This window comes from Chaetodon trifascialis, chromosome 14 (assembly GCF_039877785.1).
Source record: "Chaetodon trifascialis isolate fChaTrf1 chromosome 14, fChaTrf1.hap1, whole genome shotgun sequence".
Classification (NCBI taxonomy): Eukaryota; Metazoa; Chordata; class Actinopteri; order Chaetodontiformes; family Chaetodontidae; genus Chaetodon; species Chaetodon trifascialis.
Genome location: NC_092069.1, coordinates 21,976,486 through 21,996,189, shown reverse-complemented (window position 1 = coordinate 21,996,189; position 19,704 = coordinate 21,976,486). Strand labels below are relative to the sequence as shown.

The 19,704-nt window shown below is 43.7% G+C and overlaps 1 protein-coding gene across 1 annotated transcript in view; it reads left to right on the top strand.

The window, feature by feature from the left end:
* The window catches only part of mta1 (metastasis associated 1), a 41,532-nt gene extending 22,090 nt beyond the window's left edge, over positions 1–19,442 (top strand). Inside the window, exons 4-18 of the mRNA XM_070979100.1 lie at positions 2,665–2,791; positions 5,228–5,291; positions 5,664–5,781; positions 7,322–7,424; positions 8,200–8,299; positions 8,813–9,001; positions 10,577–10,651; positions 11,184–11,242; positions 11,554–11,690; positions 12,334–12,485; positions 13,673–13,862; positions 13,980–14,069; positions 14,849–15,004; positions 17,956–18,105; positions 18,795–19,442. Coding sequence (XP_070835201.1) covers positions 2,665–2,791; positions 5,228–5,291; positions 5,664–5,781; positions 7,322–7,424; positions 8,200–8,299; positions 8,813–9,001; positions 10,577–10,651; positions 11,184–11,242; positions 11,554–11,690; positions 12,334–12,485; positions 13,673–13,862; positions 13,980–14,069; positions 14,849–15,004; positions 17,956–18,065 — 1,670 coding nt within the window. The 3' untranslated portion in view covers positions 18,066–18,105; positions 18,795–19,442. The remainder of the gene's footprint in view (positions 1–2,664; positions 2,792–5,227; positions 5,292–5,663; positions 5,782–7,321; positions 7,425–8,199; positions 8,300–8,812; positions 9,002–10,576; positions 10,652–11,183; positions 11,243–11,553; positions 11,691–12,333; positions 12,486–13,672; positions 13,863–13,979; positions 14,070–14,848; positions 15,005–17,955; positions 18,106–18,794) is intronic.
* The last annotated feature ends 262 nt before the right edge of the window (positions 19,443–19,704 follow it).

Genomic DNA, 19,704 nt, shown 5'->3' with positions numbered 1-19,704 from the left:
TGTTTTCATGTCACGTATGCACATTGCACTCGATTGTCTCCACGCTCCCACAACTTCCCACCTTATTTCCTCTTCCTTTTAATCACGTGTTGTCTTTTTTCCCTTTTCTTTTATGAATAATCTCCGTCCATATTTTGTTGCCTTTACATGGCAGAAGATGGAGTGAGGCTCCCGCTGCGAGCGCGTGAATGTGTGTGGCTGCTGAGTGCCGGGCAGAGTGAGGGAGTGAAGGAGTACTTATTGATTTTGGCCACACATCTCTTCTTCTGAAAATCCCTTGATTGCTTTTGTTCTGCTCCCCGTCTCCCTCTTTCTGTCTCGCTTCCTCTAATGAAACTCCAAATGAATTGGAGCACGTACTGACTGCTCTCTTTCTCTTTTCTGCTCGCTCACTGGCCTCCTCTGTCTCTCTATCGCTCTCTCCAGCATGTCTTTGTCTCTCCTCCTCTCCCTCTCCCTGCTGATTTCTCCGTTGCTCCCCTTCCTCCTCTCCCTCTCTCTTCCTCGCTGTCCTTACGTCTCTTTCTTCATCTCCTGCTCCCTCACTCTTTACCGCCGTTGTCACACTTTCTCCCTCTGTGCTCTTCTTGCCTATTTAATCGGTCTCACTGTTGATCAGTTTTCCTGTCCATCTTCTCTTATCTCCTCTTTCCTCTTCTCCCCCCGGTCTCCCCCACCTTTCATTTCCTCCACTCTCCTCACCCACACAGGAGGAAGGGAATGTACGATTGAGATGTTGCCGACCAGCAGCAGCTAAATCTATTCTTATAGAATGACTCAGACATGTGACCCACTCATGGGCTGATAGCCCTTCAACAGCCGCTCTGTCCGTTCATCCTTGGACTGATTCTTGAGGACTGTTTTTCACCTTCGATTCTTGCTTTTCCTTGATGTAATCTGTTTGTTTGTGCGGCTCAGGGATTCTCCAAGATGTTTATTTTAATCCAAGGTGCCGGGACCCCTAAGGTTACACCTGGAGTAAAAGAAAAATCTTGGATAATCTATGTCGTAGCACTCTAAGACACAACGCTGTATCGGCTGAGATTGCCGTGAGAGAAATTAGCTCAATGGACAACAGAAGCTGAAAGGGAGGCAGCACTGCACACAAAGTTCAGTTTACTAGTCAAGTGGAGTGCTACTCAGCCTGTGGAAACGGTGTTTTCTGTAGCTCTGGACGAGCTGTCCTAGACAGGTCGGGATGGTGAAAGTAGGATCCAGCGTTTTTCCAGCGACACAGAAGAAACTGAATGTTAGGATATCTTGAAACCTGTGAGACTGATCTGTGACCAGTCTCTCTTAATCTGCATCTGTCTCACCTTAACCGTCAGTGCTACCTGATGGTCAAGGCACATGATTCTGTGAGTGTCTTCGTGTTGTTTATGTTTGCCTGTGTGCTGCTAGTAGGGTAAGGTCAGTGACAGGGTGGTCTGTGGATTACCCAGAACAACCAGGACATTGTTTCTGCCGAGACAAGTTGCTGTTGAGTTCATGAATTATTTTTTTCCTGTGTAAATCCTTTCACCTCCATTGTGTTTGGGAGACAACAGAAATGTCAAAAATTGATATCTCCAAACCTGGGGAAAAATGAAGTGATCTGCATTCATTTTTTCTTTGGAGGGTGTGATTTGGGTGAACCAATCTTTTAATCTTAAACTAAAGTCCTTCCCTTAAAATAGACTTTTGAAGTTAGAAAGACCTTTTTTACAGTCTCAAACTTCAACTGGTTCACACAAGGAGAGATGAGTACAGACACTGTGTTCAAAGATTTTTTCACATTATAAAATCACACATCCAGATTACTTGGAAGAATAAAATTTCTCATTTTATGGTTATTTTTTCCATTTCTAATTTGTTCAGATTTTCTAATTTGCTCCAGTGTAGCTCACATGGTCAGGAGGTTTCTGTCCTCCACCAGGAGTAAATGCTTAAGGGAAAACATGTTATTTATTCATGGGAGTTTTCAAATGTCTCGACGGCAAGTCTAAAAAAATCTTGGTTTCCATCTTTTTGTGAAACCAACTATGTTTAACTTTAAATTCAAAACATAAAACTGTACTTCAGGTCTTCCATTTTTCAATAAAAATAGTGACTTTTCTCAATAGAAGCTGCAGAATTGCCCTCAGTGTGTCCTTTTGCTTTTTATTCTATGGATAACAAAGAAGAGCAGACTCTACATTTTTAACATCCCATTCAGGTTCTTTCAGTCGTTTCCACGCTTGAAATACAGGAGATTACCCAAATAATAGTATATTGAAAACACATTTGGAGGGCATTAAAATGATGAAGAATCCCGAGGGGACAAAGGGAAGGGTGAAGCCCTGTGATATCCATGGCCTCGCTTTTATAATAAGGGTAGAAATACAGAATTGGAGGAGAAAAGCTTTCCCGATGATTGATTCACATCGCAGGTCTCATGTGGTCATAATCAGTGAGGTTTTATGTAAAATAGAGTATGTGTACAGGAGTCTCTTCTCCCCGGGGACTTCATTGTTCCGGCTCATCAAGCGTGCATCCTTGTGCTTTATATCCCCTTGTTGTGCACCTGAGACTGTTTTTGGCCGCAGTCGATACATTTGCATCCCCCCTTCGTTTTCCCCGTGGACGTCATTGTTCCGCCTCCTCTGATGTGTGTGTGTTTGACCTTTGGCCCCTTTTGCCACCCAGGGGAGCTGGAGGAGGAGATGGAGAACCCAGAGATGGCAGAACTCCCCGAGAAACAGAAACATCAGCTCAGACACAGAGAGCTCTTCCTGTCCCGCCAACTGGAGTCTCTACCTGCCACACACATCAGGTACCCTGCTGGACAACACCTGCTTATTATACAGCTAAATGATGGCTTTCAGTGTGTCAGTCTGACTTTTATTTCAGTTTTTCTTACTTTCTGTCTCTCCCCCAAGAGTTTTAGACTCACACAGTGCGCTATTGTGACAGCAGATACCTATCCCAGGCTGCGCATTAAACCTCTGTACAATTCTTTAGGCTCCCGTTAAAACCAAAAATCCCAATTTTCTTAAACAAGATTAATCAGTGATAAAAATAATCTTCAGTTGCAGCCCTACTGACAAACCAAACACTGGCTCTATGGAGGGCCTTTTGCATATTTTGCAAGCTTTGCAGCCATCACACGTTCTCCTACGAGACGAGGTGTTCAGCTGGTTGCAGTGTGAAACCTCACCACGAGACGCCACTAAATCCTACACACCGTTTCTTTAAAATTAACCTTTAAGTTGTAATCCTCAAGATTTCTGACACACGTGGTTACTGTGGTAACGGCAAGTGTGGTGACCGATACAATGACCTTCCTGTGGCTGCTTCACAATAAAAGCCAACGCAGGTTTTACCAGCTTTTAAAATGAAGCAGAGGCAGCAGGAAATGTCTGGTTTGCATCAGCTGTAACTTCACACAGCTCTGACTGGATGTAAACAGAGTGACCAGATAAATGTACTTATATGGGAGCAGCAGTTACTCAGTCCGTGGACACCTGGGTTGCTGCTTTAAGTCCAGTATGGACCCCTCCAGTAGTGAGTATACACTGGGGAGGTGCCCTTGAGCAAGGCACAAAAATAACAACAGAGTAAGAAAAATTTATTTCACCAAAAAGAATTCTTAAAGTACCACTCAAAGTACTGCACTCAAAAACGTGGTGTTGCTCAGGAGGTAGTGCAGGTTGTCACCAGTTAAAGGGTCGGTGGTTCAACCCCCAACTCCACCATTCGGCATGTCGAAGTGTCCTATGGCGAGATACTGAACCCCAAAGTGCTCCTGATGCTGTCTGTGAGTGTGTGTCTGTGAGTGTGTGTGTGTCTGAATGGGTGAGTGTAGCATGTGTTGTAAAGTGCTTCAAGTGGTCAAAGTAAGATTGAAAAGCACTGTATAAATATAATCCATTCCATGTACCATTTCATCAAAATCTCAAGGATTAGGGCAGCATTATTGTCATTACTGATTAATCTGCCTATTTCCTCCTTTGATTAATTGATGAATTGTTTGGTCTGATTGAGGACGAAGTGAGAAATGCCCATCACAAGATTCTCGAGCACAGGGTGATCTTCAGATGTCTTGTCAGATATTTGACATTTTTGCTTAAAAAGGGACAGAAAACAAAGAAATCGTCCATTTAATGAACTAATCTCGCCGCAGCTCTATTAAGCTAGGTATGTGGATGTAGCATAAATTATTTAGTAGCAGCAAATGCTACTAAAATGGTAGCATTTCATCATTGACACTGATCATATTAGTTTTTTAATTAACTTGGAGATTTAATTAAACAGGTTGACTTCTTAACCAATTATTTCTGTGTCTGCTGCTCTTTTAACTTCCACATTATATTGTATAAACTGCTTTATTCTACTTTTATTGCTATATATCTATATATTGCTTCTGTAAAAACTGCAGTTTGGACGATGATGATGATGATGATGATGATGATGATGATGATGATGATGATGATGATGTGATCATTCATTGATTCCATCAGTTGCATCATCCACTGCACACACGGTGATGTTGGCTGAACGATGTTTGGGAGCCGAGTCAGATAAACTCTAAATAATCCAGTGATGTGCAGCGTGCACGATGAGCACTAAATGTCAAGAGAAAGCTACTTCTACATATAGAGCCACCTTTGCTCATCGGTAAGCTCCTGGCAAGCCCACCCAATCATTACCACATTATTACTTGACATTTCTGAAGAGAGGCAGGAACAGCAACCTGACATCTGCTCGAGTAAAAATACTCTGAGCCGTTTGTTCAGCGAGGATTCAGGCTTGATTAAGATTTCTAACTTAACGCTGATGTGCGGCAAGTTTACACAAGGTGTTTGGGTTTACCGCCCTGCCAAATTGTATTTGCTGCAGGCTAAAGAGGTATGGCTAATTAGCCAGTAAATAATCCGAATTCAGACGGTAGCAGTTAAGGGACAGAGATAAGCGCCGTCAGTGTCAACACACTGGACCGTGATTCATCAAATATCAGGCCGTGCCAGCTGGAAACCAGTTGATATCATCGCTGTAGATTCTGAGATGCGTCCTGCATCAAAGTATCCTCTTAGTTCCTCTCGCAGAGGAGAGTTTGGACCCCGGTAGCAACCTTCATCTGGCGCTTATGTAACATGTTATCCCCGAACTTTTAAGCCTCGTCTGTTATTCTGTGTTTCACATGTTAATGATTCGCTCTTTGGTCCCCCCTCCGTGTCCTTCCTGTCCTTCCGTCCCCTCTGGTCTGCAGGGGGAAGTGCTGTGTGACGCTGCTGAACGAGACAGAAGCCCTGAAGTCATACCTGGACAGAGAGGTACATACACCAGCCCCCTCCAAACTGTGATTAGTTGTTTTAGATCACAGGATTATCTAAGAGTGTGTGAGTGTGTGTGTGTGTGTGTGTGTGTGTGTATGTGTGAGAGAGAGAGTGAGACTTATGAGTTAAGAGATTCTTGTTTCTAGATGAATTATTCAACGTGTTGACCCAGAATGTTCTTTTCACATACAGTAATGAGGAGACTAGAGACTAGTAGAGGGGAAAGTACGCACGCGCACACACACACACACACACACACACACACACACACACACAGATACACTCCTCTCTTTCACCTCTGCTTTTGCCCGTCTTGCTTCCTGTTCCTTTCTTCCATCCTCACGCCTTCCTGCCGTCTGTATTTCCCAGGATGCCTTCTTCTACTCGCTGGTGTATGACCCTCAGCAAAAGACCCTGCTGGCTGATAAGGGGGAGATCCGTGTTGGGAACAAGTTCCAGGCCGACATCACCGACCTCCTGAAAGAAGGTACGTCGTACTTAAAGCCCGGGCCTTTTAATTGACACGGTTTTCCAGAGAAGCTTATTCACAGGGTAGCACATTAACGTTCTCCTGCAGGGGTCTTTTTTTTTTACACTGCTGTGTTCTGATTTTTCTTTTTTCTTTTTCAGCATTAATAGGGGAGTCTGAGCCATAACAAACTATTCAACTTTTCATGCTTTTGTAATTGCTCAGTTCTCAGGAACATTTCATGAATTTTAAGCAGCCTTTTCCGCCCCAAGCCACCGTTTATTTTACTTTTTTACGAGTAAAGTTATTATAAAACAACTAACCTAGTTTCCATGGCAATCACAGTGTGGATGATTATACTGATTATACGTAATCAAAGCATTTAAAATGACAGATTATTGTCTGTGTGCTGCACAAGTGATGGTTTTACAGTCACCAGGAGAGTATGGAAAGGATGGGCTGCGTGATGTTCCTTGAAAAGAAGAACTTTTAAAGTTACTAGACATCTGCTTTATTAGCATTGTGTTCGTTCATGTCTTGCTAAAAAAGAAACAACAAAACTTCCTGTTTCTTAAAAATGAGAGCTCGTATTTCCTCCTAATGCAGGATACCATGCACGCTCACATACAGGCAGCCATTTGAGCGACTGAATACGACGCGACCTGTACATAAATATAGTAAGCGTACTGTCTTAATGTCCGTATGAATGCACCGTCACACCAGGAAGCTAACATATGACCGTAAGGTGCTTCCAGACTTCAGGGAACTTGGCTACAGTAAAATCAGCACCTGTATTGTTTCCTTCATTGTAATTTTCTGTGGTTGCCATGGTCACATGGCGAGCCGCTGCTGCCGGCCTTGGCGTCGAGTCTGCTGCCACGTTTACATTGAAAACAGTGGCGGCACGGCAGCAATCACGCGCCGTCTCAAAGCACATTAAAGCTGCAGTTACTCACACTACATATTTTGCGTCTGTGTTGATTAGATCATTATTTTAAACTCTATTAACTCCAGTTTAGGCGTTACACGTTGCACAAGTTTTTCGGCTTTGCAGCTTGTCCAGAATATTGAAGTCCGTGATTATTTTCATTCAAGCAGTCTGAAAGATGTTTTCCAGATATTTTGTGCCAGTATTTTGTGCAGATATTAAATATTTTCAAATGTGACTATTTTTCTGCCGGATTTGGGGGTGCAGTCTTTTGCCAGAATTTTATTCTTAGCAGGTGGGAAAACCTCTGAAATTGCAATTAGGGCACCGTGGGACACTAAGCTCTCTAATTAAAGCCATATTAATGAAATTCTGTTACATGTGTTAGAAGCTCAGGCAGGTTGGCTGGTTTGTTGCAGGCTGGCAGCTTGACAGACGCCACCTATTCAACTCTGGGATTCATTAAAGCTTTACACGAGGTAGCGATTTTCAAAAAAGCAAGAATCAGGAAGGAAATCAAATTTGATTGTGGATTTTACAAACTTTCGCCATCCATATGCGGTCAGCGAGGCCTTGAGCAGTATATGAGAATTAACTGTGTCTCTCTGTGTGTCTTATGGGTCTGCGTAGGCGAGGAAGACGGTAGAGACTTGGAGAAACTGGAGGAGAAGGTCTGGGACCCCAACAGCTCACTGACAGAGAAACAGATTGACCAGTTCTTAGTAGTAGCTCGGTAAGTCAACACAAGTGCAAAAGTACACAAATAATTAAAAGAAAGCGTGTACATGAATGAAGGAGGTGCTTATTTGCTTCCTTACTGTGATTTAGTTGACAAAACTGATACCACTGTCATATGTATATGCTAATCCAAAGCTTCAGCCACAAAATGGTTAGCTTAGCATAGCATAAAGACTGGAAACAAGGGGAAACAGCTAGCATGTTTCCTTGGACAGAGTCGGGCTAGCAGTTTCCCCCTGCTTCCAGTCTTTATGCTAAGCTAACTGTCTCCTAGCTCCTGCTCCACATCATAATGATAAAAGCCGTATCAATCTTCTCATCTAACTTTTTGCAACCAGTTGTCGTTCTGGTCACGCGCGGACGTGTTAAGCAGTGCTGCTGCCCACATCACGTGACTGATGGATTGCTAGACTAACATTACAACGCATTCATACAGGACACAAGGGGTCATTGCATGATTTGATGAATATGGAAATGACGCAATTCTTATGCTCTGGCCTTCACAGTCAGTGGGCCTCATCCCAAATGAACACCCACGGGAGGTTTTCCAGTGACGTGTTAGGCAGCACTTTTTGCTTTTTTCGCAAGTTTCAGGGCCTCTGTAGGTTCTCCTACACCCTTGGAAGGGGAGGGGTGAGACGAGGGGTTTTCGATTGGTTGCAGTCTGCAACCTCTGCAGTAAATACCACTAAATAGTACACACTAGTCCTTTAATTTGTCTCTCATCTGTATATTATTTCTTCATCTCTTGCTTCATGTGTGTCCCATAGGTCTGTAGGTACGTTCGCCAGAGCCTTGGACTGCAGTAGTTCTATCCGGCAGCCCAGCCTTCACATGAGTGCTGCTGCAGCCTCCAGAGACATCACCTTGGTGAGATACACACACACGAAAGCGGGCTAAGGTTAAATCAGCATCACACCATGGATGGAAAAGTGTAGGGGGAAGTGGCAGCGATAATCGAAGAAAACGCTTGTTGTGCACGTGTGTGTTTACGTGTCGTTACGGGCTTTTGTGTGTCTTGGTGTGTGATTGTTGAGGCTTGGGTCTGGTTATCCTTAACAAGCACTTGGCCCCAGAAGCCTGGTGCGGGTCTATTCTGCCCTAGATCTTATCCTCATATATAAAACATAGACAAGAGTCCTCCTAGCTACACACACACACACACACACACACACACACACACACACACACACACACACACACACACACACAGACTCAAACACAGCCCAAAGCCGTGGACAGGGAGCTGCATATAAACTCCATGGACAAATCAAATAAAAATTAGTCCTACTCCTCCCAACAAGTCAGTAGAATGTAACAGAATTTCACTGCGCAAGGGCTCAAACAACACGTCCTGAGACTAACATGTATCTTATGTGTTAGTTTCATGCTATGGACACCCTCCATGCCACGGGCTACGACATGACTCGAGGCATCGCAGCGCTGGTGCCTCAGGGCGGACCGGTCCTCTGCAGGGATGAAATGGAAGAGTGGAGCGCATCCGAGGCCAACCTGTTTGAGGAGGCACTAGAGAAATACGGCAAAGACTTCACTGATATCCAACAGGATTTTGTGAGTAGAAAAGCAATAAGAAGCATATTTAAAGGAAGAGCTGCTGTTTGGGTCAATATGCTTAGCTACGCTCTCGCTATAGATTAGATGAGATCAGGAGCGCTCTCATATCTGTTCATAAAATATGAAACTGCAGCCAGAGGATGGTTAGCATAGCTTAGCTCAGCATAAAGACTGAAAACAGAGGAAACAACTTGACTTCTTTAAGGGAAAAATGTATCTGTGAGCTCTTCTGGTCACCTGGTGACCTCACAGTGATGGTGCTTTTAATCTTTTTGTGTAAGAAGAATTTCAGCTTTATTAAATCGTATGTTTGAGATATGTTAGGATGACTTATTGAGCACTTTGTATGCTGCTCATCAGCCTGTAAGAGGGATGCGTATAGTCTCATTTAGAGATGTGTACAGTGGATACTCAGTGTACCCATAATTGCTGCTTCTGAGTTCGGAAACCACAGAATTAGAGTTCTGTTGCAGGCATTTGGACTTCATGTAGGCATTTAGCTGATGTTACGTAGAACCACCTTCGTGCACAATAGTAGTCTTGTAAAGTGAGATTTCAACCAGCCCACAGTAAAGAGTGAAAAGCTAAGCACAACGACCAAGAATCCAAACATTCCTCAGAAATATCTCTGAGAAAACTAACTAAGACCAGGAGAAAGCTGCCTTTCTTCTGCAGCTCCTCGCAGTCCTCAGTGGTGCTGCCTTTTGTCGACTTTACTGCACATTGTGAGCATCACTCCACCACCTGGTGGCTGGCTGCTGTCAGTGCTGCTCACTCAGGTTTCCACCCAGGCCTTCTCTCAAACAACAGGACTGCTCCACCATTATGGGTGGGGCCTCTGCTTGACAGCTCATTTTCCCTTCAAACTTCTGAGAGGGAACTTTACAGTGCAGCTTCAGTAGGTTTGGACAGATTTAGTGGCCTGCTGAGTTGTTTTTTGACATGTGTATGAAGAGTCTCTTTGTATGAAATGTGTTTTTTTGACAGATAAGGAAAATACAGTTGGCTTAAGACATGTATATTCACGTGGGAGTGCTAATTCAGTGCTAAATTTTGAGTTCTAGTGCATTGTGAGTGTGGAAACTATTATACTGTCTTCTTTGTTGGTCTGGAGGTTGAAACATGGCGACCTGTCAGTCATCGTAAGCCTCGGCTCAATGAATGCTGCGATGCAGACGACACAGATGGAATTGAGAAATGTGAAAACACAAACAGAATCAACTGCAAAATGCAGAATATCGCAGAAATGGCCAAAATGTTCATGCAAATTATAATAATCTGGCTTTTCCATACAATTATTCAAGTCTCAGACGTGCAACCACATCCTGGTTTCTGGTCAAGCGTTGCCTCAATATGAGAGAGGCCTCGTTCAGACTGACTCACCTGGAGTGTTTGAGCTGCATATGGAGGCTGTCCTGCAGAAGATCTGTCTTCAATTAAAATATAAGATTATACCAAATTCACTGATATTCATCACATTTTGAATATTTCCTTACTGAGTTGTTGAAATATGCTCTCACCACTTAAATAACCACTGCTTTGAAATAATGATCGTTTTCCATCCTTCTCCAGTTGCCCTGGAAGTCCCTGACAAGTATTATCGAGTATTACTACATGTGGAAGACCACAGACAGATATGTACAGCAGGTAAACACATTCATTCCATATCAGGGATTGAAGAAAAACCTTTTGAGGCCATCTAAACAGACGTTTAGTCATTCAGCTTTATCATTTCATAATAAGTTGCTTTCTTTATAGCCCAATAACTGTTTCACATTGATCCTTTTGTTTGCATTCGATTGAATCATGTCAGGCCCAAAATGATCCTTTTAAGCTTTCCTTTTTCTTTTTATTCTCTGTTTGTTTCCCCACAAACTTGGCTGGCGTCAGTGTGAGTGTATGTTTTGGCTTACATCTGTATTCTGTCGTCGGAGTAGCTTCAAACTGAAGGCTCCAACAAAAATAATCCTAAGTGCATTTTTCTTATTAAAAATGACTCAAATGCCAGTTTCATTTAGAAATATTCCACACGCTGCCTTAAAATCAATAAAATCCATATGAGGTTCTGAACTGAAAGTTGGCAAATTTGACTTTAAATGCTTGTTTTTTTTTTTTTTCTCACTGCTGTTGTGAAAGCTAACATCTCTTATCTCACTGTTCTCTCTCTCTCTCGCTCCAGAAACGGTTAAAAGCAGCCGAGGCAGAAAGCAAGTTGAAGCAGGTCTACATCCCTAACTAGTGAGTACCTCAGTGAAAGCTCCTGTGTGAATGGGGTTTAAACATAGACGTTTAGAGGTTGAAACATCAAGGCGGAGCTTTCTGACCCTCTCATCAGCGTCTCTGGTGTTTTAAAGTTGGACATCTGCTGCCGTTGTTAGAGCACAACCCTTCCTTTCACTTTCTTCGTATTCATATCAGCTCTCAGTACAGTATCAGTCTCTGTCTGTGGCAGCAGACTGATGAATGTTATCTGTTCTCTTTGGCCTGTATTATCTTTGCTGGCCTGACCCCCCCACCCCCACCCCGCCTCTGTTCCTGTACCCCTCCAGCAACAAGCCAAACCCCAACCAGCTGAGTAACAATGTAAAACCAGCTCTGGTGAATGGAGCAGCGGGCGCAGCCGTCCCAGGACCTCCAGGCTCAGGGCAGACCCCCGGCCTCGGCAGAGCCTGTGAAAGCTGCTACAGTAAGTCATTCACATGGCGACACTGCTGTCTTGTCACTGTAATAGCTTTTGTTTCTGGCCTCATTGAAATGAAAGTATTGGCCTGATTTATTTAGATTTCAGTAAGGCTGGCTAATTTGTTCATGATGAACTTCACAGGTGCATATTGAATGTGCTTTTTCCGTGAATATAATACTGTATCGTCAATAAGATGTATATGTGTGTTATGGTGTACTTCATGGCTGCAGTATATGTTTCAGTCTTTTTTCATCCTCCAGCTCTTATTATTTAGTGAATCTTAAAAAGGGAGCCTCCCTCTTTTTCATTAATATTTTCATTTTAAAACAGATCATTTAAAGAGCGCTGTAGATTGACGCTGTACTCTCTGCATGTGGCTCACATTTCTACTTTTTCCCCATTATTAAACTGGAGAGAGAATATCATCACGTGTCCTGCTGCAGAGTGTTGTTTCAGTTATTTTAGTGGTTGTAGTTAATTCAGTGATGAATGATTAAAGGTTATGCTCTCGCTCGCAAGTACACGAGCATGTGCTGGTGATTATGCCTGAGCCGTCTTGGGCATGTCGTGCATGTGTGTGTGCGTACGCTGCACCCCCTTTCCTTTGTCTGATTGTGATTGCGTGTGTGTGTGTGTGTGTGTGTAGCCAGCAGCTCCTACCAGTGGTACTCGTGGGGACCCCCCAACATGCAGTGTCGCCTGTGCGCTTCCTGCTGGACCTACTGGAAGAAGTACGGAGGGCTGAAGATGCCCACAAGACTGGACGGGGAGAGGCCTGGACCCAACCGCAACAACATGGTATTAACACACACACACACACACACACACACACACACACACACACACACACACACACACACACACACACACACACACACACACACACACACACACGCTTCACTGGACATTTAGTTTATTCATTCTGCACACCGCCAACAGCAGCCTCACTGTTGGCCCAAAGCCTTTCTCCACCCTTCAAGGAGTAGTTAATCTTCATTGCAATTAATTAGTTCATTGTTTAGGCTTTAAAATGTCCCAAAGATACTCAGATAGAAAATCATCAAGTCTTGACGTTTTTACAGTGCTTAACACACTACAACTCGAGAAAACACATGCAAATAAACAGAACAGGAGCTAATTAAGAAAACATCTTCATTAATTTGAAAACATGTGCGCCACACAGCACAACCAAATACACAAAATGACCCCAGAAGTGTTTCCAGAGGACACTAAAAAGCGCTGAACACCGCTTGTTGTTTTAAAGTGGTTGAAGTCAGGTCTGTGTATCATCTCTTTATATTTATGTTGTGGATTTTTGACTCGTGCTGCTACTGCTGCTCCACTCCGCACTTTAAGTGACACGCACCCCACACGACCTGAGATTTCTGTCACTTCTATCATTCATTTCAACGACACGTGGGGAGATTTATTGTTAATTACAGATTTTAACCTTTGCTCGCCTCCCTCCAGTGTTGACAGACGGCCTGTAGCCTGTACGATAATCATTCCGCCGTTAATAGACCAGAAATGTCCCGAGGTGTCGGCCACAGAAGGCCAAGCATTGTACTGATGTGTGTTTTCTCAAGCTGCAGTGTGTTGAGCTCTCTCGTACTTACTGTACATTTGAGATGCTGGAAGTTTACTTTTATGTAAACACTGCAGACCCATTCATGTACTGCAGTGTGTCAGTAAACCAGGTTAAGTTCCACATACACTCCAGAAATAATACACAAGTAGAATAAAAGCTATTGAATGACTTTGGTAGTCTGCATTAGCCGGGCCAGTGTCTTAAATGGACGGTGCATTTTTGGAAGGTTTTAGCTCCATTTTGCCAGCCAGCATCAATAAATCCAAGTAATTAAACCTATTCCAGGTGCGATGCTTTCTTGGTCACCAGGTGATAATTTGACCTCCATCACAGTTCATTAGATCCGTGCCTGAAGGTCACAAACACCCCCCTGTTGTGAATGTGTTTGTACCTCCAGAGCCCCCACGGCCTGCCTCTGCGGCACAGCGGCAGCCCCAAGTTCGCGGTGAAGACGCGACAGGCTTTCTACCTGCAGACCACGGGCCTGACGAGGATGGCGCGCCGCCTCTGTCAGGACATCATCAGGCCGCGATATCTCGCCAGGCACCCCTACCTCCCTGTCAACACGGCAGCCATCAAGGCAGAATGTAGGAAACCCGGTCCCTCCGCTTTTCGGGACTTGAAATGTGTCATTATTGTTGAAGAGACAGTTTTTCTTTTGTGCTGTGTGATCGATTGTGTATGTTTGCGATGGATTTGTGCAGGTGCGTTGCGGTTGCCAGATGGCCCAAAAAAGCCTTTGCCACTGAAACCTGTGGAACGGAAACCTCTGGAGTCTGTGGTTCGGTATTTAGGTAAGAAAGAGGCGGCCCAACTGCTGAATCCTTAATGTCTGAGCTTCTATTTTCTGTCAGTTTAGCTGGTTGTGGTGTTGGTGTTGGATCTGTGCTCTGTGGACGACGACGTCAGTGGTCCTGACTGAAATATCTCAGCATGAAATTTTGTCTTGAAATTTTGTGTAGACATTCGTGGTCTCCAGAGGTTGAGCTGTAATACTTTGGTCATCTCCTGACTTTTCATGTGGCACATTCATGCTCCTCTCAGGATGAATCATAATAATTTTGATGATCTCATGGATGAATCATAATAATTTTGATGATCTCTTAACGTTTGATTATCATTGCCATCATCATGTCAACACATCAGCATGTTAGCGTTAGCCTGCAACAGTTAGCATTTTAAGCTGAAAGCACCATGATGCTGCTCGCCTGGCTGTAGACTCTACCAGTGCTGATATTAACACTTTGTTCCTGAAATGATCAAACTTTGATTCTGAAGAATGAAAATCAAAGCATAGAGTACATTTGAAAATTTCTATTAAAGTGCAAATATGTTGTTTTATTTTGAATCATTGTGATTCATCAGAAATCATACCAACAGCCAGTATGTGGGACGTGTTTAACAGCTTCAGCTTAATTTGACTTAATTTCTTCTTCTCTTCATCCTCGGTTGCTCCTTGACGTCCGTTCTGCTGATCTAAAACGACCTCTTTTTTCCCCTCTCTCTGTTTCTTACATTCCCTTTTCTCTCTTCTTTTCTTCATGTTTCCTCATTTTCTCTCTTTCACCCACAGAAGCACATCCCCGTCCAGCCAAACCCGACCCCCCGATTCGCGGAGGGTCCATCTCCACAGGCAGCCTGACGCCCATTAAGTCCTCCCCCATCCTCAACAATGGCTCACCCACCATCCTGGGCAAACGCACCTATGAACAGCACAACGGACTGGATGGTGAGTGAGAGCAGGGAGCTCGTTTGTGTTTTAGTTCATATCGTCGTTATGTATTTCCACAGTTAGTTATTACAGGACATGAGCTCACTTTTAAACGTATAATTTGATTCAAAGTGGAAAGTAGCACAAAATGAGCATGCTAGGAGAAGTCAGAAACACATTAAATAAAGATTATTTCGCAGTTTTTCCTCAAATCTGATAATCATGATCTTCTAATCTAAAGGACTAATTACTTGGTAGTTTTAATATGAGATTTTTAATGGAATATGATATTTTATGAAAGAAATTACTGGAAATTGGGCCCCAGCTGCTGGTTTTTAATGGCCGCTTATGAGCAAATGTGACTCTAAAGGTAGTTTTTTGTCTGTATGAAATTCTGTCATCATTAGCTTTCAAAACAATTTTTCATGTCATTTCTTTCTCATTACAGTCTGATTTTAATTATTTTGACTGTATTACTGACTGTCGGAGTTCAATTTTTAATGTCTTTGCTAAACATTGAGCTTTTTAATATTCGAGGAGAATGTAAGAGCACATCTGAGCTCCGCGGCTCGCTCGATGGCTACGAGACACAGTTGCGATCCACCGCCGAAGGGTTAAGAGTTTGTGAGGGGCTCTTTATTTTTTTGGGTTACGTCCCACTTTCCCCTCTCCCCTGTGAAATGAGAGAGGGGAAGAGACAGACTGAGCGATCAAGAGAGCCAGAGTACGCCAGAGAGAGACTGAGAGGCAGAGGGAGAGAGGATCGGATCGGCCCTGCTGCTCTAGCTGGAGGCTACGGTCTACGTTGTCATGGTAACGCCGAGGAAGAGGAGGAGGAGGGCTTGGTTAAGTGTATCCTGAGGGAGAGCATCTCCACTGGTCTGTGAGCCCACCTCAGGCCCAGGCTGGGATAACACACCAGGAGGAGATTAGAGTTGGAAAGCAGCCAGACTGGAGTGTTAGGGATTAATTTTGATTTTTTTCTATTTTTATTTGTTTGTTTTTTTACAGTGGCAATTATCACAACGGTCGTATTCTTTTGTTTTGTAAATCAGGAAATCACTCAGTACCTGCAGTATGTGTTCTGCAGTCCTCTGTGTTGATTGCTCTGTTTTCTAAGTGAATTGATCTTTATTGTACAAACTCTTCTGGACAGACGCTGAAACTTAAAGGAACAGGAACGAGGAAGTCCGCGCTCACGTCTGTGCTTTAAGTACGCAGCGAGATCCAGGGTTAGCTTAGCTTACCAGAAAGACTGGAGGCCGAGGGATGTCCGGCTCTCCCCGAAGTTCAGAAATCCACCTACCAGAGCTAAAGTTTGCTAATGAACTCATTATATCTCACACGATCACCTTTGTTTTGCATTGAAGACTTGGACTTTAATGTGGCGGTGGAGCATTCGATCACTCACTGTCTTTTAATGTCCCCGTTCTCTGTATGTGTTATTTGCATAAATGTGTCAAAGCACATGTTGGTTTTCACTTCAGACCTGGTCGCGCTTCATCTGTGCAGAATAATGAGAATTACTGCCTCGTGGATAGTGGTGGTTGTCAAACAAGCGTCTTGGCTGAATGCTAAAATAATAAAAATATGGCTTTGTGTGAGTCAGACTGTGAACAATACGATGATGAATATTTATAAAGACAAATTGCTGAATGTCTTACTGTTAACTGGTATTTGGCACAAACAGGCTACTTGTGTGTGTGCAAAGCAGGTGGAGAGGAGAGTGTTTCCAGTTTCAGCTGTCGTGAAGGATTTAATGCTAACTCTGCTGTTAGCTAACCGTTAACTCGTTGCTGTTGGTAAGATATTGTAAAAGCAGGAAAGCAGACAGGCCTGATTAGTGGAGATTAGAGGTAAGATCGGCCCTAAAAAATCCAGCCCGACCCGACCCAGGCCCACGGGTATTAAAGCCCGACCCGGCCTGAGCCCGATCAATTAACTTGATTTGCAGGCCCGAGCCCGAAACAAACCCGAAATTTTATATCGCAAGTTTTCTTAATGTTAAAATAATCTACATATTTTTATGATCATTATAAATGCATTTACACAATGAAATAACGCTGGAAAAGTTTGTTAAAGATATTTCTGTGTGTGATATTGTGCTCACATGGACGCGCCTCTCTGACAAGGAGAGGAACAGCAGCAGGAGCAGGTCTCTGGGCTTCATTGTAAAGCCTCCAGAGCGCAGCAGGTTCACAATAGTCTTCGTTACCAAAGGCGGAAACAAACAGACTTTAAAAATCCTCCACTGGAGACTGCGCGCACGGATGAATCCATTCATACATGTTTCTGGACCAGCTGCTGTTTGCAGAAGTCAGACCTGCTGAGGTAGGTGGTCCAGGGCGGTCATCTCGGTGTAAAGTGCGTATTGTGCGGGAGTTCAGTCTCGGGTCTCGTCCTCTTGAACATCTGGCATTGAGCGCTGCGTAAAGCGCGCGCGTGTCCCGAGCCGTGTATTTGGTTATTACAGACTTCAAATAAATATATATTTATTAAAAAAAATTAGCGAGAGAGAAGCCCGGCCCGACCCAACCCAAAGTTAACAATTGACATTTTGGGCCCGACCCGGCCCGAATTTCGGGCCGGCTCGGGCTCGGGCTCGGGCTCGGGCTCGGGCTCGGGCTCGGGCTCGGGCTCGGGCTCGGGCTCGGGCTCGGGCTCGGGCTCGGGCTCGGGCTTAAGATCTTACCTCTAGTGGAGATGATGACCTCTGGCTCTGTAAACACTGATGAGATGAAATCAGCTGAGCTGTGGGAAAATTGTTTATGGAAGTATTTTCCAAACATGACAGTGTTTGAGTGATCAGCAGACAGGACAGGTGATTCATAAGGTGCATTCACGTCCGTGCTGTTTGTTCTGTAAATGTGCTGCAGAAATTAGTACCTCATGGACCCACCAGAGGGCAGTAGCATCAGTGAGCTGATGCGTGTGTGACCAGCATCTCTTGTGCTCTTCCTCCTCTGCAGGCTCTAAATCCAAAGGCCTGACTCCACAGTGGGACATCATGGCCAAACGGGTGAGCGAAGCGGCGCGTCCCTCGGTCTCCCTGCAGGACGAGGTACATGAACTGGACTGAGCGCTCTGCGGGAACGACCTCTACGACAAACCCCAGTGAGGTGAGACCCTCTGCTGCATGTCTCTGAGCTCAGCTCCCTCCATGTTACACTCACACATTGTTTCTTAAAGGTTTGATTTCTTTAAATTGACAACAAGGTGCCAGATATTGAAATGGGATTTAGATTTTAAAGTTTAAAGTTCATTTCATTCAGTCTGGACTGAGAAAAACATCCATTGTTGCCTTTTTAGTTCTGGTGAGATTCATGTTTACTCTGACTTTTCCCAAAACTAGTAATCATGAAGCCTTACAGACTGACAGTGACCTCTGATTGGACAGTTTTGGTGATGTCATCCTGCATCATCGTCAGCACACAGACCAACACGGGCAAATTACAAAATGACTGTGTGCTAACTGCTTGGGAACCAAACCCAAAGCCTCAGAATGAGGCATTAATGAGCGCTTTATGAGTAGATGAAGTGAGTACAAGTCACCATTTTTCACAACTAAAAGTAAGAAATCACGTCATGAACGGGTGCAAAGAGACTCTGAGCTGCACTCAAACTTGAAACTAGACCTGCTTTTAAAAAAAGAGTTTTTAGTTTTCAGCTTTTAGGATAATGATTCTGACTGCAGGTTCAGAGTAAAAGGTTTTTCTTCTTCTGTGGTGACTGGTGGTAGATATCAGCATCTGTAAACCATGAACATGAAACTGCTCTCAAAACGACCTCCTTTGTGTGTGTTCTTCAGCGGAGGAGGACACGAAACGGAAAGGCATTTTCCAGGAAACCATAGCCGAGGGCAGCTGAGGGGAGTGGAGGCTGGACGGAGACGAGCGTTGACCACCCTCTTCAGTCAGTACGGGTCTGTCACGCTGCTGAAGACCAATCCATAATCGATCAGCTCGGCTGTGGTCAATCAGATGAGCCTGACTGTACAGGACTGTGTTTATTACTTACATTTCTCGTTATAACTGTTATTGTAATTATTGTTATTGTTATTATGATTTCTTTTTTTTTTACTAACTATAACTCCGCTTATTGTTTGTCGATCAAACGATGGAACTTGTGAAGTTTCATGAAAAATGCTTGCAAAGCCCTGTGGAAAAGGGTGGAAGGACTGTAACATACGCCACTCGCATCTTCTATGTTTTTGTTTTTTTTAACAAGTTAAATTCAACAAAGAGACGCACTTTTATTTCAGCGACATGAGTTAACTTTGTTTCAACCAATCTGAACGCTTTACGGGAAATCTTCTGTTTTGTGAGCCGGCCCTGCTCTTCGGCCAGAGAGGTTTAACTTATTGAGAAAGACTTGCTGTTTTTTCTACCTTTTTCACAAGCAATGCATCTATGCTTAGATAATGTAATTAAAAAAGATAATTGATTTTCCCTTCTTCTTTGGTGTCTCTGCACAGACGTGGTCGTTCTTTCTCCAAACTCTCAGCGCTCTGCAAAATATTTGACACTTATCAGTTCAGTTTTTTGCCGGAAAAAAAAAAGAAAGATCAAAATTAGTAAAGATTATTACACAAGTACAACAACAGCTTCAAAAGCAGGATTGTCGTCTGCCTTCGTGTCCAGTCTTTTTGTCGGTGTGTGTATTTATGTTCATCAGGAGCTTCAGAGAACAGACTGATGTCCAACACACTTACTGCACCT